This window comes from Argopecten irradians, chromosome 3 (assembly GCF_041381155.1).
Source record: "Argopecten irradians isolate NY chromosome 3, Ai_NY, whole genome shotgun sequence".
Taxonomy (NCBI): Eukaryota; Metazoa; Mollusca; class Bivalvia; order Pectinida; family Pectinidae; genus Argopecten; species Argopecten irradians.
In genome coordinates this window covers 25,838,101-25,864,108 of record NC_091136.1, presented here as the reverse complement: position 1 = coordinate 25,864,108, position 26,008 = coordinate 25,838,101, and the positions used below count along the sequence as shown (strand labels likewise).

The following is a 26,008-nucleotide window of genomic DNA, read 5'->3' as shown; positions in this document are numbered from 1 at the left end:
AAGTGGGATGTTTGAAGTTTGCACAAGTTGGATGTGTGAAGGTCACTCAAGTGGGATGTGTGAAGTTTGCACAAGTGGGATGTGTGAAGGTCACTCAAGTGGGATGTGTGAAGGTCACAAAAGTGGGATGTGTGAAGTTGAAGTTTGCACAAGTGGGATGTGTGAAGGTCACACAAGTGGGATGTGTGAAGGTCAAGGGTTTAAAGTCAAGTGGGATGTGTGAAATGTTTGCACAAGTGGGATGTGTGAAGGTCACTCAAGTGGGATGTGTGAAGTTTGCACAAGTGGGATGTGTGAAGGTCACACAAGTGGGATGTGTGAAGTTTGCACAAGTGGGATGTGTGAAGGTCACACAAATGGGATGTGTGTAGGTTATTCAAGAGAGATATTTGAAAGTCATACAACAGAGGTGTTTAAATGTTACATAAATGGGATGTGTGAAGGTCACTTAAGTGGGATGTGTGAAGGTCACACAAGTGGGATGTGTGAAGGTCACTTAAGTGGGAAGTGGAATTGTCACACAAGTGGGATGTGTGAAGGTCACACAAGAGAGATGTTTGAACAAAAGGTCACACAAGAAGGACGTTTGAAGGTTACACAAGTGGGATGTTTGAATTTCACACATGAGGGATGTTTAAAAGGTTACACAAAAGAGATGTTTGAAGGTTATTCAAGGGAGGTGTTTGAATGTCACACAAATGGGATGTTTGAAGGTCATGCATGAGATATACACATGCATACAGTCACACAAAGACAACACATAAGGGATGTTTGTACAATGTAGGGTCGTGTGATACATATAGATCACACTGTTATTAGCTTTAATGAAGTAATGTTGTACAACATAGGAAACCATTGTACAACATTTTCATGTTATATTTGTACAAACCTTGACACATGCTAATGAGCCTAAAATATTCATTGAGAGTCACTACTCTATCATTTGTGACTCATGGGTTTCTGACAATGAAAAGTATTGAGATATAGATGTATACATGAATACTGTTATAATATAGCATCTAATGCAGTACCAAAATACTGTAATAAATAATGGAATGTGTTTGCATGATTTTTTTCAAACAAAAGGCAAAAGGTCTCTATTAAAAGGCACTTGGCAATAGATACCTAATCTATAAACTCTGTCAAAAGCAATGGACTGCATTTAGGAATGATGTATATGTAACAGTTACATACTTCTGAGTCTCTATAATATATTTTTATATAAACACAATGTCTAAATCTGTCTATTAATTTAATATTTTTCTATTGCATTTATACATAATAAATACAGGCAATACATTTAATATCATCTGACAGCAGGTACCGTAATAGCTGGTCATTTTTGTGGCCTGGGACAATATTTTTGCGATTATGTGGGAGATTGGTACAATTGCGAAAATTAAACCCTGAAATATTGAGAAATAGTTGAATGATTTTAATTCTGAAAGCCAGAATGTGAAAATGTAAAACAACGGAAATTTTAGTTTTTTTCCTGTTTTTTTTTTCCACTTAAAATCATTGAAAGTTTTCCCACTTAAATTAAACCAGCTATACAATATCATATCCATAACTAAACAGCATGTGTCTGCTATATTTACAAAATGATTCACTATGAAACATGTTTCTACAAAACAAATCATTGCAATTTTGATACTACATCACAAAATAATAGCTCTATTGACAAACTTAGAGAAATATCAACTCCTATGTACATAATTCTGATCCATCAGTGTTACTTCCCTTTAGTCAGTACTTATCAGGAGTCACTATACTGAGTTTAACTTGATTTGCACTCTTCTAAGTAGATAAGTCTTCTCAGAAGATCTTCCACCTCATAGATGAAAGAGCTTCCAGAAGCAAAAATGCTACGTTTTGAGTGTCTGGAAGTTATATTCTAGAAGTAAGAAGAGGCAAATAGAGTTCGGCTCTGACATAGTGAAATAAAGGGAAGTAACTTTTACAAATAGATTGGAATGCTGTACTGTACAAATGAGTATCACTAGAAATGCAGTTTGAGTATTGCAGAACATTATCTTTGGTAAATAACACTGCTACCAGTACTTTTATAATGACTAAAGTCCATAACCTTTACAACTCTTCAGTTATAGGTAGAACAGGTGATATGTGTTGCTTTGCAGATTTTTTTTACAATTAGAAGTTAGTTGGTCAGTTATCAAAAGATTTATTTTTTTGCTTTCCCACAAATTTACGACATAATATTGAAATAGTTTTCTCTTTTTCTGGATATTTTTAGAAGTAATTTTCTAATTTACATGCAACAAAATAATTTAAAATTTATGTAATTCACTGTACATAATATCTTTCAATTTTTATTTATGATGAAATCATTTTACCAGTCACATATCACATTTTTTACTTTATACTATAGACAAACCAATCTAATCCTTAGTGTTGTTTGAAGCACATCCCAGAAGCTCTGAAGTGTTTTGTCCATGTACTAGTAGTAGATTAGTCAACATTAAAATATCACAGATCAAAACATCAGCTGGTCTCGTTAATTCGCTCCATGGATAGATACAATGGGAAGTGAATGTTGGCATCATAGTGCTCCAGCCCTTTGGCTTCCATCTGGAAATGATAAAATAGTCATAGCTTACCTTATATCTACCCAGTATACATTTAATAAATATTGACAGACCGAAAAATAGATATATTCAGATTACAGACAATATGATCCTTTTATGAATTATTTAATGTATGATCAGTTATTGTTGCTGGAGGATATTGTCAAAACTTTGTAGGACATTCCCATTTTCATAAAACTCCATGATCGGCGAAATATAAGAAATTGTTTAATCATTGTGTACCAAGAAAGCCAGATCGTGGAAATTGAAACTGGAAAAAATTAATTTTCTCGATTTTAGATGCAGAAAAACATTTGCCCAGTGTAAATAAGGAGCTACATGGTATACCCTGGTATTGTATATTCTATGATGACTTGTCACTGTAAACTGTAGTCTGGACTATAATTTGTACCTTTTTATGAATAGCAGAAGAGTTCTGACTATATACCATGAATTATATTTTGTACCTTTTTATGAAGACTCCAGACTGTAGGATCATACTCCTCCTTAACAACGGTATGGAACTTTACTCCTGCCAACGCCACAAACTGGTCAAAAGTCTTGCCTCGTCGTGGTGCATACATTAACACTTTACCCTAGGAAGGAGCAATTCAGGCTTATAAACGCTGGATAGTCATAGGAGTTATTGCCCTTGTCTACAAATCATTGAAATGATGGTGTAGTTAAATTTATAAGGTTTTAACTGTAATTAAACTTCATTACAAAGAAAAACATACAAATTATATTGTAACAAACATGATAACACATGTGTTACGCATTACATAAATTAAGCTACACATTGTTGCACTTGGAGATTAAATGTCTCTCCATTTTTATCTTAAAGGTAGCTGAAGGAAACTTACTTTTGGTTTGAGCATTGTATAAACTAGGTCCACCAGATCTTTTCTTCCATCATCAAAAAACAAACTGAAAAGACACATTAGTTTCAATTCATACCGTATTTGACCCAATAAGTGCCCATGTCCCAAAAAGCTCCCCTCAACCTTTTTGAGGCCTCGATTTCAATTGCCTAGGCATAAATGAAGACCAAATCTACACAAAATTGTATAGACTTGCAATAATTTTGTCTAATCAGCATCTTTTCATTATGATTTTTTCAATTTTTTAAACGCCCTGGGCGCTTATTGGGTCTAATATGGTATGTAGAAAAAAATCCCTGGAACTATGAATGCTTTCTCGATATCAAATTGACATTTTATTCAATGTCAGCTTGGATTTCTCATCACTTTCTTATGCTGTTGAAATTTTGCATCATATTTTCATAATTAGTTCCCCTCATCACAATTACGTACTGGAAGCCATGTAACTAGGAATAAAGATAATATTTCCATAACTTCATATTTTTTGTTCTAATATAGCTAGCTTTTATTTTTTCAAAGCAAAATTGGTCGCTAATTACTATAAATTTGGTGATCCAAACAATTTAGTTATTTACTTACAAGAAAAGAAGGCTATCAAAACCATTAATAACATAGCTAGCTTTTATATACATACCAATCAGCACAAAGGATAATATCAAATTTCTCTACAAGGGCTTCTTCAACTGGCCCGCTCCCCCACCTCAGCATTCTGGAATAACAAATTTACTCTTTATGTATTCTAGTTTAAGAAATGTATAAACACCACAATAAAATCTATTTATGTTAAAAAGTCTTAATGAAGATGATTCCTATTTGTAAATCAAATGCATGTGTAGTAGTCTTTGTAATTTTATTCCAGCATATCAAATATTAAAATCTTTAATTAATACATACATGTATATACTTTCAATGCATTCCTATCCAATAATAGGTATAATAAGCTCATTCAATTTGCATATGCACATTAGCTGATTTAGTTTTATACCTTTCTTTATAATGGTACTAACCTGCTCGTAACTTTTGTCTTTCCAAATGCTGATGCATTGTTTTCAATGATCTTGTTTAGATCTGTAAAACATTAATATGTGAAAAAGTCAGCTAATTATAACGGATTTATACATTAATACAAAAATGTAGTTGTACCATATCATATCTAAGCCTTATTTCTAAGTTTCAAATTAAGGGGAGATAATTGTGATGTTAATTCTGAGATGTGCAGACCAACTCGATTTGCACTGATCGATCTTCTAAGAAAGGAAGCTTTCTCAGAAAATCTTCCATCTCATTGATGGATGGGCTTCCAGAAGCAGACGAGTTACAAATCCAGTTATTGAAAGTTATATTTTTAAAAAAAAGAAATAGAAGACGGCAAATCATGTTAGACTTATAAGAGCTCTTGGCATGTCTAGATCTTTAAATTCAACAATTGATTTAGGTAAATGTTTATATTTTGTCACTGTTCAAACATTCTGAGATCAAATTACAGTTTTCTTGTATTTCTTTCAAATCAATACTAATATATGATACTAAGAGGAGAATAATACTTGTTCAATTGTTTCACTTTACATAACACTTACTATCGACAGATTCTTCATTACCATCCGTCAGCAACATGCTTTCAGCATCAGACAGGATGGATAACTATAAGAAAAAGAGACAGATGCAATTCAGAAACAATATTACTAATAACATTTCAAAGCTTTTAAAGTGTGTATGATTCAATTAAAGAGTCTTGCAGCCTACATTAATTATCATAATCTTTCTATCCACAGAATATTTTAATATGAATCTACTAATTATCTGTAAACACACCAAGCCGTGTGGATGCCGATGTGAAATGTCTCTTTTTCAACACTGTGTCACATATGTCTATCCTAAAGGCGGTTTATAAACATTCCAACAGACAGAAATAGAAGGTCTGTCTGCCTCGATGACCAACAGTTATTTCAATCACCTTTATAAAATTGTAATGTGACTTACCATAACACCAGCTAGACAGGTCATTCCACCTCCCAGCTCACACACAGCAGCTCCACTGTAAACAAATATCATCTTCATTCAGTCCTCCAAAATTGCAAAACATATCCATATTCATTTCATTTAGCAAATATACACAAGAGAAGAAAAACTTTGTTAAAGTTGATTTGATTTAGGTTGAAAACATTTAAACTAGAATCTACATAACTATAGACTATAAGTACTTTGTTGGTCAAAACTTAGCTTTACACTAGAACACATTAACTCACTTTACAGCTCAAATGCCTAGATTTTACATGTTAAAACTTACCAAGGTCCCAATAAATTAATGTCATGAAGCTTAAGGTTGGAGGGTATTCTATATTTGATATCAAACTATACAGCTATGTAATATTCACTTGAGTAATCCCAGGTCATTATTGATGTAGGTTATAAACAGTTTACCATATGATTATCATCATAAAATTTTTATTTTATTTGACCTGAAGACTCCTCAGGTGAGATGTAAAACATACGTAGTTACCTGAAATCATTAAGGTATGTCTGAGTGTGGTAGGCCATGACTTCCTCTGACGGCCAGACACCTGTAACAGATCACACATACAGAGAGTGAGGAAGGTTTTAAATATAAACATTTCTGTTGTGTTAATGTATGTTATATAATTTGTAATATTTATCATTTCTTTAAATATGAATTATAATATCTGGTCTCCAAAACTATTACTTACAGACATTGCCTGTGTTGTTGAAACCAAAGACTGTCTCTGGCTTTATTGTCCCTGCTAAATGTCTGGAATAAAAACATCAAAAGGGAAATTAAGGCATAATTCCAATTTACTATGTCAAACAGTGAGATAAACACTTATTTTTAGTAAACAAGAGGCCTAGAGGGCCTGTGTCGCTCACCTGGTTTTTTTTAGTAATTACCACAAAGACTCTTACAATTACAATAATTAGCAAAATTGACCCCACAATAGTGTTGGGAATCAGTGAAAATTTCATGGTCAATCATCAGTTTTATTTAACCAATCAATGATCGATTAAAATCAATTATTTTTTCCTTGATGTATAAACAAGTCTCATAAAAAATTTCCTTCAAAGGCTTAAGATGGCGAGGCCTCTCTGTTCTGTCATGTTTTCATGTCGGTTATTTTCTTCACAAATCATGCTCATCTGAACATTTACATTACTATGTAGTGCTTATGTACTCTTCAATTCGTCTAGACGCTTAAAATTTGAAATGATATAAGTGACAACCATGCAAAAGGGAATGATTTTATCAAGTTGGCTATGATTTTTTTGCATGCTTTAGTGATCAGATAACTTTATACTTTCGTTGATCATGGTGTTAGAAAATTCTGACATGCTTAGTTTCATGGAAGAAGTTGTTTATATGGAAATATAGCCGAACTACCCCATTTTGACCCCGCCCCTCAGGCCCACTGGGGAGTCAGCCCCATCATTTGTAAAATTTTGAATCCCCACCCTATAAGGATGCTACCATTGCATTATGAGTGATATCCCATGCTTAGTTTCAGAGAAGAAGACATTTATATGAAATAGCCAAATCGACCCCTTTTGGCCCCACCCCTCAGGCCCCCAGGGGGTCAGCCCAACCATTTGTACAATTATTATGATCAGTCAGAAACCCACAAGGATGCTACCAGTCAAATTTTGTTAAGTTCCGACCAGCGGTTATGGAGAAGAAGTTGATTGTTGACGGACGGACGAAGGACAGACAATGGACGCCGGATGCCACGGTATGGCATAAGCTCACCTTGGTCCTTCAGACCAGGTGAGCTTAAAACAAATCAGAATTATGATATTATCTAGTGAAATTAAAAACTACTTACCTAATTGACATGGAAAAATTCTGGACTACTGGACAGGTGTAACGATGCCATGTTGACCCCTGATTTTTGACATCTTGTTGAGTCGATAGCTCCTGGGTTTGTAGAAGGCCATAGCTGCCAAAGCGGCGGACTGACACAGCACTCTGACATGTCTCGTCAGATCTCTCTCCTTTCAATGCCTGGACAGGAATAAATTATTTTTATGTTAACTAAATTACAAAGTGATCAAACTACAACCCCTTCACTCTTTTTTTTTTGTTTTATCTTTTTTTAACTGGTGCTGCAGTGGTCATGTGGATAAGATGTTCCAACATCTTACCACAAGAAGTCCTCCTCTGGGATGCAAATTTGAATCCCATGCATGTGGAGAAGTTCTCAGGTACCGACACCTAGCTGGTAGGTGGTTTTTCCTAGGTACTTTGGCTTTCCTCCACCATCAGACATCTAAACCTGGCATATCCTTAAATGACTCAGATTGCAGATGGTGGCCTGTGATGAACCCAATCTTGAACCATGACAAATTAACATGTCTGTCCAGATAGCATCAGGTGATAAGTAATGACTAAGATACAGACAAAAAGTAGTGTGTCGCCAGCTGGGCTCAAACCTGCAACACCAGACTTACTACAAAAAATTTAAATTAAAACCTGCTACACTACTCCCCTTCAAACACACACCAACCCAGGTTGTAAGCCTCTCAATCTCCTATAGCTTGCACTATTAATGGAGTGGTCTACGGCACCATATTGTATCAGGGTGATGGAGATTATACTGTACATGTAGTGACGTGCCACAGTGTGCCGCTAGCCAGGTTCGAACCCACAAGCCCCCAGAAAGTTTGACTGACCCTTTGCTCTTTCAACTGAGTTAAAAGGAAATTCACTCTAGCGCAATTAAAGCTAAAAGGCGACTGTATATATCACTATTTATATCTAAAACTGCTACAGTTCATACAATGTTTGACAGAAATTTAATGAATAATTTAGATCTGTTGGCAATGGCCAAAAATGAGTTTATAAAATACAGACTCTTCTTCTTCTTATAAAGAACACAATTCCATCGATGCCGATGATCATATTGTGCAGATTGGCAGAGGCGTGATTGTGGAAAAAAAAAGAGTGAAGTTATTTACAGTGATCGTGAAGGTGCATGTTATTTTTTTTTTTATTATTTTCTTTTAGTGACAGTTATAAGATAAAAATATGATAGAAATTTTAGGGAGTGGGGTTTAGGTCTTCAAGTTCTGTTTTTAGGATATGTGAATTGAAGACCTCTAGTGTAGTGCTTTGTACTGAAGCCACCGGTAGGATGTTCCATTGTTTAATTGTGTGTGGAAAAAATGAGTGTTTGAATATGTCCTTGGTGGCAGCTATATGTCTATATGTGAATGGGTGTGATTGTCTAGTCCTGAAGTCTGTCAGATTAAGAATTTGTTTATTGCCACATGATGGTGTATGATTTTATAAAATAAAATTAAACGTGTTCTTGTTCTGCGTGTTTGTAGTGAGGTCCAGTTGAGGTTTTCCATCATGTCTTGTACTGAACTTGTGTTGTGGTATCTGCTTGTTGTGTAGACATTAATTATAATTTAACAAACCGTAATATGTCTCATAAAAAGACTTGTAGCTCTAGGAAATTTTATTTATTTTGATAAGTTGTAATTACCAGTTTATCTAGAGTGATATGGTTGCCTTTTTAGCTTCGCACTAGCTAGGGGGAGTTTCCATGGGAGGACCAGTGAAGCCTGGGGTCGTGGGTTCAAGCCAAGCTGGCAGCACATTACTCTTGCCCTGTTACATTTGGTGCCATTGCTAGCTAGACCACTCTAACTGGAAGTACCGGGTATTGGAGGCTCTCTGGGATAGAGGTAACCTGCCAACCTGGGTTGGTTAAATTGTGTTTGGGGGCGAACAAATTTTGAAAGGGGGCCAGGGTAGTTTGGCAGGTTTCAATATTACACGTATGATAATGATATGGTTGCCTTCTAGCTTCGTTAACGTCCTATTAACAGCTATGGTCATGTAAGGACGGTCTCCCATGTATGCGGCGTGTTGCATGTATGTTGTGCGTGGTGCGTGTTTTAGGAGACTGCGGTATATTCATGTTGTCTTCTTGTATAGTGGAACTATTGCCCGTTTTATAGTGCTATATCACTGAAGCATGCCGCCGAAGACACCAAGCAACACACCCCATCCGGTCACATTATACTGACAACGAGCGAACCAGTCGTCCCACTCCCTGTGTGCTGAGCGCTAAGCAGGAGCAGAAACTACCTCTTATAGACTTTGCTACTGTGTCTCGGCCAGGGGACAGAACCCAGAGCCTTCCTCACAAGGGCGAACGCTCAACGCAAGGCCAAAAGTGAGGCGGTGCCAAGGAAGGCATTAGGAAAGATAAAGTCAGTTAGGAAGAAAAGAAAAGATAAGATCCTAAATTTAGTCGCCTTTTACGATCATACAATAGGGGCAGCAGGTACAATTCTAACGCCCTACCTGCATAATGATATGGTTGCCTTCTAGCTTCGTGCTAGAGGGAACCTCCCTTTACCTCAGTCGGTAGAGTAGTGGACCAGTAAGTCCAGAATTGTGGAAATTCGAGCTGGCGGCAAACATAACTACATGTACAAAGGCAAATTATTGGAATAAAAGCAATGCAGGTATATTTTTTTTAATTACATTAAGTTTTAACTAAATTAATTAATTAATGTGTACATTATCACTCAGTTCGAACGCCAATGAATTATTTTCATGGTGTCCCTAATTAAATATGGATATATACAGCCATGTGACAGCACTGACTTACAATAAAACAAATGGTGCAAATCGAGCACCTGTTAAATTATCGGTTGCCAACAGTGGTTTTATACTTTTCAAAGCCAAAATCAAGAAACAATCACCTTTGCCAAAAGTTTCCATCGTTCCCGTGCTTTTTCTGACCGATTAAACTGTGAACTCATGATTAACTATCTATAAATAGCTCATTATATGTTGGGAAATAAGGTCTACAGCCACAACCAAGGACGCCGAAATTTTTCCATTAAGGGAGCAGTCAGTATCATGAACAGGTCAAAATATTTAAGTTAGAGAAATATGAATATTGGATATATCTCAAGATAAAATTATTGATATCAATTAAGGTTTAAATATTTTGATGCAATGTAGCAAATACTTATGAATATATTTATATCTTATATCACAATTATACTCTGACCTTTGTGTAAATAATTGAGTCTCCCTCGTAATTCAAGATGGAAGTCGAATGCGTAAACAAATGGATTTTCAGACAGAATCTGACGTTACGCTTCAATTGTCGCCCTTAAATTTAGAAACCGTTGTCTGAAATACAATTTAATAGGATTATTTCATTAATATGTTTGCGGAAATCTAATGTCAAAATGGTGAAAATCGCTGTAATAGGAGCTGGCCTTCTTGGTATCAAAATCGCAGGTAACGTTTACAGTCACAACACCTCCTTATCATCCCCATAATCAGTTGGGGACAAATGCAGCATCTAGGCCTACCGTCTTTCATCACAAATACTTACTATCGATCATGAATGCATCATTGCCATCCCCGATCAAGATATAACTTCCTAACTGTTCCTTACCAAGATCACATAATTTCCTTACCATCCCTGATCAAGAATACATCATTTCCTAAAAATACCATCAAAATACATCATTTTCTTACCATCTCTGATCAAGAACACATCATTCGTTACTGTTCCTTGTCAGAAATACATCATTTCCTTACCATCCCTGATCAAGAACACATCATTTCCTTATCATCTCTGATCAACACATTAGGCCTAATTATTCCTTTATGTTCCTGATCAAGAACACATCAATTTCTTACTGTTCCTCCTCAGGAACATAGTACCTGGTACTTCTTTTCTTCTGATGTGAAATACATATCATCATTAACATCTCTTATCAGTTCCACTCTAGGATTGACAAGTCCTCTTCTTACCATTACTGATTAGGAACACATATCACTTCCTTATTCATATATGATATACAACATCATAATATAACTTAACACAAATTCATCACATTTCGACCATTCCTGATCAGCATACTTTATTTCCACACCATCCCTGATTAGGAGCACATCACTTCCCTCAAATCCATTGGCCTCCCTGTTGATGAACACATAATATACCCTTAACATAACCTTAGCATATCATGTCTTGCTTTTGCTTTATTGTAATAATAAACATAAATGTATGACAAACAGTTTATAAAGTATTATTTCACCCATTGTTTTAACAAATATTCATGTTGTTTGAAGGTGAGCTAGCATACCATGGTCACCGAGTTAAGATCCATGATTCAAGTCTTAAGAATCTCAATAGTGTGTTCCAGCGAATGGAGGAGGACAAAAAGAATCTCAGAGAAGAAGGATTATTGCTGCATAAAAACTTCATTGTAAGTCATCCAAGTCATGTTTGTATTCATAAATCAAACATATACCTCAAAACTTCAGCAAATAACTAAAGATTCCTTGAAGTGTCCTGAATTATTACATTTTTGTAGCCTAATCAAGAACACAACTTAATTAATATGTATACAACCTAATGGATGACCTTACCTTAAAGAGGCTCCACCACCGACAAAGCATAAACGATGCCTATCATTTGAAAAATAAATGGTGTATTATAGTATTCATATGTGTCTGATTAACACAAAAATACATAGGAAATAATTTGTTTTACTTTTGGTGCATGCACAAGCAGTACTTTTAAAACTTCATATAGGACATAGTGTGACTGATTTTTTTTCGGGATGCAACTAATTATTTTTAATATTTCTATCTTGAAGTAAAATTAGAAACTCAAACTTTTCAATGGTGGTAATGGTGTAAAGTAAGTAACTTTTGTAACTGAAGAAAACTACTACCTGGTAAATTGTCTGCTCCTGTTTTTGATAGTGAAAAAAATACCATTTGTCAGCGGTGGAGCATCTTTAATTGAAATACTGTTCCTCATGAATTATTACTTAGTAGTTTCCTCTCGATCCATCCATTTTCTCAGATTTTTTCCAAAGTGGTATGTAAAAATGAATCGGCCAATCAGAATCCCACAGTTAATGTGAAACAAAGAAAGATTAATTACAATGTATTATGTAATTGATATTTGATTTCATCCCCAGGGCCAGGTCCTGTGTATGAGTCGACTCGAGGAAGCTGTCTCTGATGCGGATATCGTAATTGAATGTGTATTAGAGGATTTAGAGGTGAAGAAAGATCTGTTTGAAAGTAAGTTGTTTGTGTTATAGAGAATGGTGAGGATAGCTGCAGCGTGTGATTTCCAAATCCAAGATTTTTCATGTTTTTAAAATTTAAAAAAAAATACTGAAAATTGTAACCCTTCATTTGTAAATATCATGTTGGAGTTAATAAAATTCTATTGTGACTGGTACATTTGTATAAAACATGCTTTTCTTTTGATTGCTTAAAGTGAATAGTCGGGCAAAGAAAACCAGTCTAAATACGTTCATTGGCCTTCCAAAAGTTCTCACATATTAATACGACGGTCAAGTTCTGCTAACGTTTCCCAGTTCTGACCATTGAAATAAAGAAAGTTGAAAGCATTGAAAGCGAGGCTGCGTGGAAATGTAACCACGGACATAGTCAGCCGGAGGACGTTTTAGGATTGCTATAGTTTAAATAAATTTCTTTGTAGGCAGACAGATTTTGACGAGAGATTTTATTTTTCTATTTCATAAGAAATTATACTGGATACATTCACACCATTTTTACCGACTTTAGCCATCCTTGCCCGACTGTTCACTTTAATGGTTTTGAATAACAGTTGAATTATTTTCAATTCAATTTAATGTATGAAAAAGAAAATATTTCTGCATATAACTAGAATACAGAGTAATTTTTCAACAGTAAATACATGTAGTATTTTGTAGCATGACACAATGAAATGTAACAACATTTTTAATTGACAGGAATATCCCACCTATGTAAACCAGATGCTGTTATCAGCTCTAACACCCTGAGGTTGAAGATAGATGATATCGTCCAGAGGACAAATATTAAAGAGGTACCTGTTTATGCTCTTAATATCAGCTTTTACTCGCTCTCAGTCTCAAGCTCTCATGTAAGTCAAGGGGACATAGCTAAAATATAAATGAAGTCTCAAGCTCTCGTGTAAGTCAAGGGGACATAGCTAAAATATAAATGAAGTCTCAAGCTCTCATGAAAGTCAAGGGGACACAGCTAAAATATAAAGGAAGTCTCAAGCTCTCATGTAAGTCAAGGGGACACAGCTAAAATATAAATGAAGTCTCAAGCTCTCATGTAAGTCAAGGGGACACAGCTAAAATATAAATGAAGTCTCAAGCTCTCATGAAAGTCAAGGGGACATAGCTAAAATATAAATGAAGTCTCAAGCTCTCATGTAAGTAAAGGGGACACAGCTAAAATATAAATGAAGTCTCAAGCTCTCATGTAAGTAAAGGGGACACAGCTAAAATATAAATGAAGTCTCAAGCTCTCATGTAAGTAAAGGGGAACACAGCTAAAATATAAATGAAGTCTCAAGCTCTCATGTAAGTCAAGGGGACATAGCTAAAATATAAATGAAGTCTCAAGCTCTCATGTAAGTAAAGGGGACATAGCTAAAATATAAATGAAGTCTCAAGCTCTCATGTAAGTAAAGGGGACACAGCTAAAATATAAATGAAGTCTCAAGCTCTCATGTAAGTAAAGGGGACATAGCTAAAATATAAATGAAGTCTCAAGCTCTCATGTAAGTAAAGGGGACATAGCTAAAATATAAATGAAGTCTCAAGCTCTCATGTAAGTAAAGGGGACATAGCTAAAATATAAATGAAGTCTCAAGCTCTCATGTAAGTAAAGGGGACATAGCTAAAATATAAATGAAGTCTCAAGCTCTCATGTAAGTAAAGGGGACATAGCTAAAATATAAATGAAGTCTCAAGCTCTCATGTAAGTCAAGGGGACACAGCTAAAATATAAATGAAGTCTCAAGCTCTCATGTAAGTAAAGGGGACATAGCTAAAATATAAATGAAGTCTCAAGCTCTCATGTAAGTAAAGGGGACATAGCTAAAATATAAATGAAGTCTCAAGCTCTCATGTAAGTAAAGGGGACATAGCTAAAATATAAATGAAGTCTCAAGCTCTCATGTAAGTAAAGGGGACATAGCTAAAATATAAATGAAGTCTCAAGCTCTCATGAAAGTCAAGGGGACATAGCTAAAATATAAATGAAGTCTCAAGCTCTCATGTAAGTAAAGGGGACATAGCTAAAATATAAATGAAGTCTCAAGCTCTCATGAAAGTCAAGGGGACACAGCTAAAATATAAATGAAGGATAAAATACATATTTGAAATGTTGTTCTCCGACAAGCACTTTTGAGTATCTCCATATGACAAATGGAAATAGTCATAAAAATATGAGATGAAATATCAAATGCTTGAAATAGGTAGAAATCATTGCTTGTTGGAATAAGGGACATAACTCTTGTCACCTTAATTTAAATTTTACATTGTGATGGAGTAGTGTATAAGATGAAAAATGTTTTAAACTATCCATGTTTCTTAATTTATACAGCAATGTAAAGAAATAATTTTATTTATGATAAACCTGAGATTTTATAGAGATTTTGCCAACAAACCATTGTTTTTTGTTACAGAGGACAATGGGTCTACGTTTCTTGTTCCCCGTGTATTGTATCCCAGAGGTAGAAATCACGCCTAGCTCATTCTCCTCCCAGAGATCCATCCAGAAAGGTAAGTTAATAATTATTTCATGCTTTATTTTTTCCTAGCTAGTCCTTCAAGTTTGATTCAATGTTAAAAGCTTTTGTTTTTTCAAACCATCATCTGATCAAGTACAGTGTAATAAGCTGTACTGGATTATAAGCCACACTTTTCAATTTACGTGTAAAATGGTCGCAGCTTTTGCTCCAGTAAATGCAGTAGATGGTTTCCATAAAATATCAAGATCAGTGCCGGATGTAAAAACATTTTTAAAATAGTTTCAAGCAATTGAAATTCTGTAAAATCTTTAGACAAGGAACTAAATGAATGACATTTGAATTTCACAGATATTGTGCTATTTTAGTAATGTTATTGAAGTTTTCAAACAATTTAAGTTCCTAAATGTTTTTTTCAGTTCGGATAATGTTGGAAAGGATGGGAAAGACCTTGTTTTTCAGGTCTGGAGGGGAACCTCTAATTTTGTCAGAAGAGCAGAGAGAAGAACGCAAAAAAGGTACATTACACAAAAAAGGTACATTACACAAAAAAGGTACATTACACAAAAAGGTACATTACACAAAAAAGGTACATTACACAAAAAGGTACATTACACAAAAAAGGTACATTACACAAAAAAGGTACATTACACAAAAAGGTACATTACACAAAAAAGGTACATTACACAAAAAAGGTACATTACACAAAAAAGGTACATTACACAAAAAAGGTACATTACACAAAAAAGGTACATTACACAAAAAAGGTACATTACACAAAAAAGGTACATTACACAAAAAAAACCTTTACAAAATCTAAATCTATCATTGATAAAAGCAAAACAAATTATTTAAATTGTTAAAACCCTACACATTGATGTTACAGAAATGAAAATACACTATAGATTAGTTAATTCTTCATTTCTCAGTAAAATATCATTAATCATGTTATCATCTATTACATATATTTATAACTTTTGCTGTTTACAGCTTAAATAATATTAATATAAACCGCGAACCGCAAGTTAATCTTACCTTTTCTTTTTGTTTTTAGCTCGTATAGAACAAATAAAGAGTTCCTCAGGCGTGGGGCACCTGTTTGAGTCTATGATTCCTGCACTCTCACACCAGGGCAATGTTCCACAGGAAGAGAAAAAGAAAAGTGAGTTCTGTGTATGACTGGTATATATAACAATTATACAAAGTGCAGTTATGGCCACAGTAACCTGTACAGTCTAGCGGTATTATATAATTTCTTGGCCTTAGACTTGAAAAATGTACCTGCTGCTCCCATTGCATGATCATACATACCACCTGTGTCTCTGTAATTGTTCTGCTAATGTCTCAATGTCTCTGTCAATGTCTTCCTAATGTCTCTGTCAATGCCCTGCTAATGTCTCAATGTCTCTGTCAATGTCTTCCTAATGTCTCTGTCAATGCCCTGCCAATGTCTCTGTCATTGTCCTGTTAATTAATGTCTCTGTCAATGTCTTCCTAATGTCTTTGTCAATGTCTTCCTAATGTCTAAATCTTCCTAATGTCTCTGTCAATGTCTTCCTAATGTCTAAATCTTCCTAATGTCTCTGTCAATGTCTTCCCAATGTCTAAATCTTCCTAATGTCTTTGTCAATGTCTTCATAATGTCTCAGTCAATGCCCTGCCAATGTCTCTGTCCTTTTACTTAATGTCTCTGTCAATGCCCTGCTAACGTCTCTGTTAATGTCCTGTTTATTAATGTCTCTGTCAATGTCTTCCTAATGTCTCTGTCAATGTCTTCCTAATGTCTCTGTCAATGTCTTCCTAATGTCTCTGTCAATGTCTTCCTAATGTCTCTGTCAATGTCTTCATAATGTCTGAGTCAATGCCATGCCAATGTCTCTGTCAATGTCATGTTACTTAATGTCTCTGTCAATGCCCTGCTAATGTCTCTGTCAATGTTCTGTTACTTAATGTCTCTGTCAATGCCCTGTTAATGTCTGAGTCAATGTCTTTCTAATGTCTCTGTCAATGTCATGTTACTTAATGTATCTGTCAATGCCCTGCTAATGTCTCTGTCAATATTCTGTTACTTAATGTCTCTGTCAATGTCTTTATAATGTCTGAGTCAATGCCATGCCAATGTCTCTGTCAATGTCATGTTACTTAATGTCTCTGTCAATGCCCTGCTAATGTCTCTGTCAATATTCTGTTACTTAATGTCTCTGTCAATGTCTTTATAATGTCTGAGTCAATGCCATGCCAATGTCTCTGTCAATGTCATGTTACTTAATGTCTCTGTCAATGCCCTGCTAATGTCTCTGTCAATGTCATGTTACTTAATGTCTCTGTCAATGCCCTGCTAATGTCTCTGTCAATATTCTGTTACTTAATGTCTCTGTCAATGTTCTGTTACTTAATGTCTCTGTCAATGCCCGGTTAATGTCTCAGTCAATGTCTTTCTAATGTCTCTGTCAATGTCTTCCTAATGTCTCTGTCAATGCCCTGCTAATGTCTCTGTCAATGTATTCCTAATGTCTTTGTCATTGTCTTCCTAATGTCTCTGTCAATGTCTTCCTAATGTCTTTGTCAATGTTTTCCTAATGTTCCTGTCAATGTCTTCCTAATGTCTCTGTCAATGTCTTCCTAATGTCTCTGTCAATGTCTTCCTAATGTCTCTGTAAATGTCTTCCTAATGTCTCTGTCAATGTCTTCCTAATGTCTCTGTCAATGTCATTATTAATCTCTCTGTCAATGTCTTGTTACTAAATGTCTCTGTCAATTCCCTGCCAATGTCTCTGTCAATGTCTTCCTAATGTCTCTGCCAATGTCTCTATTAATCTCTCTGTCAATGTCTTGCTTATATCTGTTACAAATGTGGGCTAACATGATGACAAAAAAAAGTTAGTTGAAAAAAAAATTATCAAAAATACCATAAATTGGGATATTTTGGCGTTATTGTATTAAAATAGGGTGGTTATTACTTAAATTTTGATGTGTTTAGATTTGACGTTTTCCTGTGGTCTGTAATTGGCGCATAACGCGTATCTGAACCAAAGATAAAAAAAATCGGAAGATTAATTTGTTTCATTGGTCCTTTTGTCGGATGATGTGATGATGTTGTCTATCTCTACAAAGAGTAACCCACTACTACTGCCTCTCTCTACAACTAGTAACCCACCACTTGCCTTTCTCTACAATTCTTTCTACAATGAATTTTGCTCTTACTTAATTGAAATCTTAAAGGATATCCCACCACTTGCCTCTCTCTACAAAGAGTAACCCACCACTTGCCTCTCTCTACAAAGAGTAACCCACCACTTGCCTCTCTCTACAAAGAGTAACCCACTACTTGCCTCTCTCTACAAAGAGTAACCCACCACTTGCCTCTCTCTACAAAGAGTAACCCACCACTTGCCTCCTCTACAAAGAGTAACCACCACTTGCCTCTCTCTACAAAGAGTAACCCACCACTGCCTCCTCTCGCTCTCACAAGAGTAACCCACCACTTGCCTCTCTCTACAAAGAGTAACCCACCACTTGCCTCTCTCTACAAAGAGTAACCCACCACTTGCCTCTCTCTACAAAGAGTAACCCACCACTTGCCTCTCTCTACAAAGAGTAACCCACCACTTGCCTCTCTAAACCACACTTGCTTTACAAGAGTAACCCACCACTTGCCTCTCTCTACAAAGAGTAACCCACCACTTGCCTCTCTCTACAAAGAGTAACCCACACTTGCCTCTCTCTACAAAGAGTAACCCACCACTTGCCTCTCTCTACAAAGAGTAACCCACCACTTGCCTCTCTCTACAAAGAGTAACCCACCACTTGCCTCTCTCTACAAAGAGTAACCCACTACTTGCCTCTCTCTACAAAGAGTAACCCACCACTTGCCTCTCTCTACAAAGAGTAACCCACCACTTGCCTCGCTCTACAAAGAGTAACCCACCACTTGCCTCTCTCTACAAAGAGTAACCCACCACTTGCCTCTCTCTACAAAGAGTAACAAACCACTTGCCTCTCTCTACAAAGAGTAACCCACTACTTGCCTCTCTCTACAAAGTAACCCACCATTGCCTCTCTCTACAAAGAATAACCCACCACTTGCCTCTCTCTACAAAGAGTAACCCACCACTTGCCTCTCTCTACAAAGAGTAACCCACCACTTGCCTCTCTCTACAAAGAGTAACCCACCACTTGCCTCTCTCTACAAAGAGTAACCCACCACTTGCCTCTCTCTACAAAGAGTAACCCACCACTTGCCTCTCTCTACAAAGAATAACCCACCACTTGCCTCTCTCTACAAAGAGTAACCCACCACTTGCCTCTCTCTACAAAGAGTAACCCACCACTTGCCTCTCTACTACAAAGAGTAACCCACCACTTGCCTCTCTCTACAAAGAGTAACCCACCACTTGCCTCTCTCTCTACAAAGAGTAACCCACCACTTGCCTCTCTCTACAAAGAGTAACCCACCACTTGCCTCTCTCTACAAAGAGTAACCCACCACTTGCCTCTCTCTACAAAGAGTAACCCACCACTTGCCTCTCTCTACAAAGAGTAACCCACCACTTGCCTCTCTCTACAAAGAGTAACCCACCACTTGCCTCTCTCTACAAAGAATTACCCACCCACTTGCCTCTCTCTACAAAAAATAACACACCACTTGCCTCTATACATTAAGAGTAACTCACCACTTGCCTCTCTCTACAAAGAGTAACCCACCACTTGCCTCTCTCTACAAAGAGTAACCCACCACTTGCATCTTTCTACAGTAAGAGTAACCCATTACTTGCCTCTCTCTACAAAGAATAACCCACTACTTGCCTCTCTCTACAAAGAGTAGCCCACCACTTGCCTCTCTCTACAAAGAATAACATACCGCTTGCCTCTCTCTTCATTAAGAGTAACCCACTACTTGCCTCTCTCTACAAAGAGTAACCCACTACTTGCCTCTCTCTACAAAGAATAACACACCACTTGCCTCTCTCTTCATTAAGAGTAACCCACCACTTGTTTCTCTCTACAAAGAATAACCCATCGATCACTTAAATTGCCTCTCTCTATTAAGAATATTCCACCACTTGCCTCTCAAGGTTCTCCCTACCAACAGTAACTTTAGTGACCTAGAAACTTGCACCTAATGGTATCTATAGGATGTAGGCAGTTAGTGACCTTGATCACGATTAAAATCCTTTTGATTTTTTATCCTCTTACTTAGTGAATGGATTTAAACATGAAATTAAAATTCCTGATAAAATAACTGCCAGTTTAATTCCATCTAATCAATATCTACAATTGACTTCTTACTCAATTATCCCCATTATTCAAGTTTTGTCATTTAAGTAGACCAATGTAATACACACAAGAAAGAACTATTCATAATGTATTTTATTGACTTGACCAAAAAAAATTAATTTACCTGAAAACATAAGTTTATATAAAAGTCGGTGATAAAATTGTATATACCCAAGAGATATATGCTTGTGTGTCAATGACCGATATATACACTGGATGACAAATCGGCTTATATCATAAGTCCTTCATTGCTATAACCATAATATCTATGGATGATATCAACCTGATACAAAGATTAAGAACTTTCCTATATCCCCATAACATAATATTATATATACTATACATGTGTACTCATCTAGATCATAAGATTTTTCTCAAAACAAAACAAACAAAAAATATAACGAAAAACTGAAAGTATTTTTTATTTTATTTTATAAATACACTATTTTATGATATACTTGTCATTGATGTCAACAGTTTCTTATGTTTATTGATGTTTTCTTTGATGATTTGGAGAGGTTTTGTGTATTGGTGATTTAGAGGTATGGAGAGTCTAACTGGTACTATATAGGGCCTGGTACGGCTGCTGATTGACATCGAGAGGCTTCTTCAGCTTCTCTCCTTAAGCTGTAATTAGCGGGGACTTAGGTGTGCGGACCCCATGCTGAGCTCCTCAGCCTCATCAACACTGCATATGCTGGTATGCAGAGTGCTTTGTTTCCCAGGTTGTCATGGTGACAACCTTTGATAGGGTCTTACAAGATTCACATTTGGGTTTTTCCTCGTCCTCATCATTATCTACCTAAAATCCCTCGTCTTTCTTTGTGATGTGTACGTGTTGGTTTTCTGTATGATTTATCTACTGTGTGAATTCGAAATATTTTGATTTTTGTTTTCTCCATTCACACCCTTGCATACCTTTACAATAGATGAATTATTTTTCAAGGTCAAAGTATTTTTTCCTTTCAAATTGTAAAGAAAAAGAAGATATATATATATATGCAACCAAACTTGTCTATAAAGACCACCTAAGGAACAAATATTTTTGTTCTATATAGCCAAGTGTTATACTCAAATTAAATTGTGTTGAAATTGACCATTTTTGACCCTAAAAAGTTGTCTTATTAAGCAGATGGTCTTTATAAAAAGGTGGTTATCAAGAGACATTATGTATTCGCCATGTCTTTTAAAATAAAGTTTCAACAAATTTAAAAGATTATTTACAATAAAGAAACTTCCACTTCCAACAGTTATATAGTGCCAATTACATAACCGGTATATACAGATAAAACTCCCTATTGTGCTTTGTATCAATTTTAACAATTTTACTGTGTTGGATACTACATTAAGTGAACTATTTTTTTTTATTGCATTGATGAATTAGATACTCCTTTATTGAATCTGATATTTTCTCTGTCTACAGAGGGTATAGAGGAGGACCGCGACCCTGACTGTGCTATTTGTATGGACCGCATGCGGGACTGCCTTATTTGTCCATGTCACCACATGATCACTTGTTATGAATGTTCAAAGATGCTCCTGAATCGTCGAGATGGTTGTCCGATTTGTCGAAAGGATATTAAGGAACTCATTAGAGTCTACCACTCGTGATTGCACTTGATGACCGTTTACCTGTGTTGTGTTTCTGAATGATAGTGAGAAATATTGTAAACCGTCAGAGGACATACTACAACATGCAAGTGACTTTAACTGGACCTCCTGGAAGAGAATACAACTGAGATACACTGTACTTTAACAGGGAAGAAAACAGTATTTCACTGAAGCATCAACAGACTTGATTAATAGGTGTATAATATATAATATTATAGAATTGTCCTGATTAATGAATGCTAGGAAGTGATGATGTATGGTAAGCTCTGATCTCGTTATGTACAACTGTTTGTGAAGAAAACATGTGTCTGTGCTTCTGTTAATAAAGGGGTGCAATAACTTACAGTAACTCTTCATGTTTCCAATAACACCTGAGAACACAGGTGAAAATCATTTCGTCCAGTTATGGTGATGACCTTGACTAACCTGTTCTGTAGAGGACCAGACATGCCTGAGGTAGTCACTAGCTACTACTATTAATTGCCTGGTCATACTTGCATTAATAGCATATCAAAACTCAGCGGGATGCTACGGTAACATGCTGTACTCACTCCATAGTAGTGTACCATAACATCACACCTTAATGAGTTTGAGCACACAAACTAGTAGTATTGGGAATCGGTTAAGATTTCATCATCGATGATCGGTTAAAGTTGGTTGGTGTCAACTGATCGATTTTCGATTATTAATCAGTTAGTCTTTTGTTACATAATTTTCTTAGAAATGTTAGTTATTTTTAACGATGTCATGAATTTTATTGATATCACTTATCAAAATTTCATAGGGGTATTTGGACATACCCTTAACAGTTTTTTTAGAGTTTTGGGCCTCTTGTTTTTTAAAAACCTTTTTTTCATGTTTTCAGTTGCTTATGATGTTACCCAATAAAAGAACTATTAACATATTCTTGACAAAAAGAAAAAAACAATAATCTTCAAAGTCAATTAACAAACTTTGATAATGTTGACTTTTAAAATTCAATATCAGTTAAACAATATAAATGTAGGCCTATAGCCCTATATGAAGTGAAAAGCTTCACAATATTAATTTGATGGCTGCCATTAAAGTATTCTGTTTTAATACTGGCTTTATTCTGCATAGTTACTTATCCTAATTTATTATCAGATTGACTCAAGTCAATGTAACAATCTTTATTGATGAACTTATTAGGCTTATAATGTTTATTTTGTTATCATATTTGTTTTAACAGCAGGTTTGGTAAGAAGTTATTGCTAAAGAGAAAAACAGCATAAACTCTGTACTCTCTTAGGGAAAATGTAAGGAATAAATTCCCATTTTCTGTTTTGATACCGATCATCGATGTTGATATATCATAATCGATTAATCAAAATTGGTTGTCTTTTCAATTAGACATCGATTATAATGGATCATTTGGACAACACTACAAACTAGTGTACCTCTATCCATAAACTAAACAGAATTTTATTAAATTTTTAATATGCACAAAATTGTAGTATGCATAAGAAAAGGTTTAATAAAAGCCTAGCGTTAGGCAGAGTAATGGAAGAACATGTACCTCTGTACAGCTTAGTGTATCCATGAACGTATGGTAATGTATAGATAACGAAGCATGGCTTGCTTTTACCCACAATAAGATACATTATTGTGCAATGAGCCACGTTCAGGTACACTCAAGTAGATTGTGGTACTATGCCATGCTGCCTGCTACATACAACTTATCATAGTATACTTCTACCCCCTCATTTTTAAAATGCTCTATATGGTAGCCGTCCAACACAAGCATAACCAGGCTTTTTATGACACCTAGTGGTGTAATGACTGTTAACTGAGATAATTAACATATTGAGGATAACTACGTCAATATCGAATCACTTAACTTTGAAAGATTGTGTTATATAATTCCTGTTATCAAGTAATTCGACTTTACAGCTCTTAAAAGCATATCATGTGTCCATTTGCATAATATTTGTTTCCTGAAGAAGGGCTTAATTTGTTTTCATTGTAAAGATCAAGAGAAAATTATGTTTTGATTTTCTGAAATTATTGTCAATCGACAGATAGTTAGCTGTCAAACAAGCCGTCCGAGTAACACACATGACTTTGAATTTTGTATTGTATATTCTACAACATTTTCTATGACATTGAATGGAAACGTGTGTGTGTACGAGTATGAATTGTGGCTAGATACTACCTGGTGATTGGTCAATTGTCAATACTATGAAATAGTTCTGGAAGCTAAATATGGTCATGTATACATGGAAATTATTGCATATTGTACTTTAATGTATAAATCATTTTAATTGCATTATAATATACGGTGCATTGTTATTGACAATGTTGTGGTGGAAAGACAACATTATCTTTAATTTTAGTATGTACTGGTATTTATTTAATTAGTATGAAAATTTCATGTTGTTACTTGTGTTTACTGATCTATAAATAGATGAACATATAACATGTAATTCAACAATCAGCATATTTATTGTGTCTATTCAGAGTTTATACTTAATATTGACAGAATTCAAACATTTCAAGTTACAGATATATGTGTTCACTTCATCTGATCTGAGCCATAGGGTCAGAATGAAATATATTATTGTGCTCTTTATGTAAACTTCCAATGACTCTTAATAATTGAAGAGTCCAGGGTACTGATATTGGGCATGTAGCATGCTTTGATGAAGCACTACTAAGTTTTTTCATATAGATGGCTTTGAACTACTTCTAGATCACATGGATCAAATTGGCTGAAATCTTTGAGGACTTAAATAACTTGGGCTATAGCATGCTGAGATAAAAGGCTGCCTTACTTTCAAGGTCACAGAGGTTAAAGATGTGAATATCTCAATGTTCTCAATATGGGAAAGACCTAAAGTACTTGATATTGGGCTTGTTTAATGACCTTCACCCACTTTGAAGGTCACAGTGGTCAAATATATACATAAACCAACAATTTTTACTGAAGAGTTCTAAGTATAAAATGTTATACTTAAGAAGTGGGTTGGACTGGGTCAGTTCTCAGTGACCAGGTAGCTCAGTCTGTAGAGCATTCGGCTAGTCTTTCAAATCCTAGTCTGACCCCTACATTTTCTCCTCTCATGTTACACTTGTTAGTCAAGAAAAGGTGAGCAATTTCAGCCCATTTCGTCTAAGTATTTTTAAATTCAAAGATTTTTTTTCACTATGGTATACAGTACTTCTACTGTGTTGCATTTTGTTGTAATTGTTATATGCTATTAGCCATGAGTTTCATGAGTAGCCTTATAGATCTCATGTTGAACATGACTCATTTCAGCTACTTACGAAATCCACTGAGTATTTTAATTTCAAAATAAATCTTGCTGTTGTATGGTCTATCTTATAAGATATATTTTACCTAATATTTCTATCTGTGATATTGTGTTGTTAACATAGCTAGCAGTTCATTATTGTTTTATTTTGTTATAGAAATAAATCTTGTTTTCATCATATCTGAGTTTTATTATATTGCATACCTCTTGATAGATATGTCAAATCATTAGCTGTGATATACAGTAATACCTGTATTTTCACATCATTACAAATATGAAAATTAATCTGCCAAAGTGTTTCAAGCAAGGGGACATCATCCAACAAGTCTAAATTGGTTTGAAAAAGTTCATGAAAATGTAAGATAAAGTTGCTGTGAAAATAATTAGGTTTTTACAGCAAATTCATCATGCCATTGGTGCCATGGTGAATAAAGTACTTATGATGTCCCAACTTATTATCAGAATCTCTCCATCTCTGGGTTGCAAGTTTGAATCCCATGTGGGCTGTTGCCGGGTACTTACTGTTGGTCATTGGTTTAACCTGACATATCCTTAAATGACCCTTGCTTTAACCTGACATATCCTTAAATGACCCTTGCTGTTAATAGGACGTTATAGGACGTAAATCAATCAAACTATTAGTCAAATGTTCCTTTGTTCAATTTAATTTTGTTTTCATCCCTCACTGATTTTGTTCAGATTTATGACCGTCCTAATTACACTGATTTACTTAAATGAAAAGAAGAACAAATAAAGAACCTGAGTATAGACTTTATTTTTGTAATAATACAGAGTATGTAGTACACCTTGGTGTAGACATT

The 26,008-nt window shown here is 35.4% G+C and overlaps 2 protein-coding genes and 1 long non-coding RNA gene across 4 annotated transcripts; 2 read left to right on the top strand and 1 right to left on the bottom strand.

The window, feature by feature from the left end:
* Positions 1-318, top strand: LOC138317996 (uncharacterized). Its single transcript, XR_011207831.1, has 3 exons — positions 1-113; positions 144-191; positions 252-318. It is a non-coding gene; the product is annotated as an uncharacterized lncRNA (long non-coding RNA).
* LOC138317994 (calmodulin-lysine N-methyltransferase-like) lies at positions 216-10,348 on the bottom strand. 2 transcript variants are annotated; one of them, XM_069260003.1, is made up of 11 exons: positions 10,193-10,348; positions 7,297-7,475; positions 6,172-6,233; positions 5,967-6,027; positions 5,447-5,501; positions 5,044-5,107; positions 4,474-4,534; positions 4,101-4,175; positions 3,449-3,512; positions 3,053-3,181; positions 216-2,589 (listed from the first exon to the last, which is right to left on the bottom strand). In XM_069260003.1, the coding sequence occupies exons 1-11, from the start codon at positions 10,250-10,252 to the stop codon at positions 2,503-2,505; spliced, it is 897 nt and encodes a 298-aa protein (XP_069116104.1). In that variant the 5' UTR covers positions 10,253-10,348; the 3' UTR covers positions 216-2,502. The 2 variants fall into 2 exon arrangements, with proteins under 2 accessions (XP_069116104.1, XP_069116105.1); XM_069260004.1 differs by lacking the exon at positions 216-2,589 and having other exon boundaries at positions 3,110-3,241.
* A 186-nt stretch (positions 10,349-10,534) lies between these two features.
* On the top strand, positions 10,535-22,260 carry LOC138317995 (3-hydroxybutyryl-CoA dehydrogenase-like). The gene is made up of 8 exons (XM_069260005.1): positions 10,535-10,742; positions 11,586-11,722; positions 12,446-12,551; positions 13,253-13,347; positions 14,965-15,061; positions 15,447-15,545; positions 16,082-16,189; positions 21,728-22,260. The coding sequence occupies exons 1-8, from the start codon at positions 10,691-10,693 to the stop codon at positions 21,913-21,915; spliced, it is 882 nt and encodes a 293-aa protein (XP_069116106.1). The 5' UTR covers positions 10,535-10,690; the 3' UTR covers positions 21,916-22,260.
* The last annotated feature ends 3,748 nt before the right edge of the window (positions 22,261-26,008 follow it).

Excerpts from the sequence above, each read along its gene's own strand:
- LOC138317994 (XM_069260003.1), bottom strand. The coding sequence starts at position 10,252 with ATGAGTTCACAGTTTAATCGGTCAGAAAAAGCACGGGAACGATGGAAA. Across the intron at positions 5,502-5,966 it reads ACATACCTTAATGATTTCAG|TGGAGCTGCTGTGTGTGAGC; the intron begins GTAACTACGTAT and ends ATTTGTTTACAG. Across the intron at positions 3,513-4,100 it reads ATTATCCTTTGTGCTGATTG|TTTGTTTTTTGATGATGGAA; the intron begins GTATGTATATAA and ends GTGTCTTTTCAG.
- LOC138317995 (XM_069260005.1), top strand. The coding sequence starts at position 10,691 with ATGGTGAAAATCGCTGTAATAGGAGCTGGCCTTCTTGGTATCAAAATC. Across the intron at positions 11,723-12,445 it reads TGCTGCATAAAAACTTCATT|GGCCAGGTCCTGTGTATGAG; the intron begins GTAAGTCATCCA and ends TTTCATCCCCAG. Across the intron at positions 15,062-15,446 it reads CCAGAGATCCATCCAGAAAG|TTCGGATAATGTTGGAAAGG; the intron begins GTAAGTTAATAA and ends TGTTTTTTTCAG.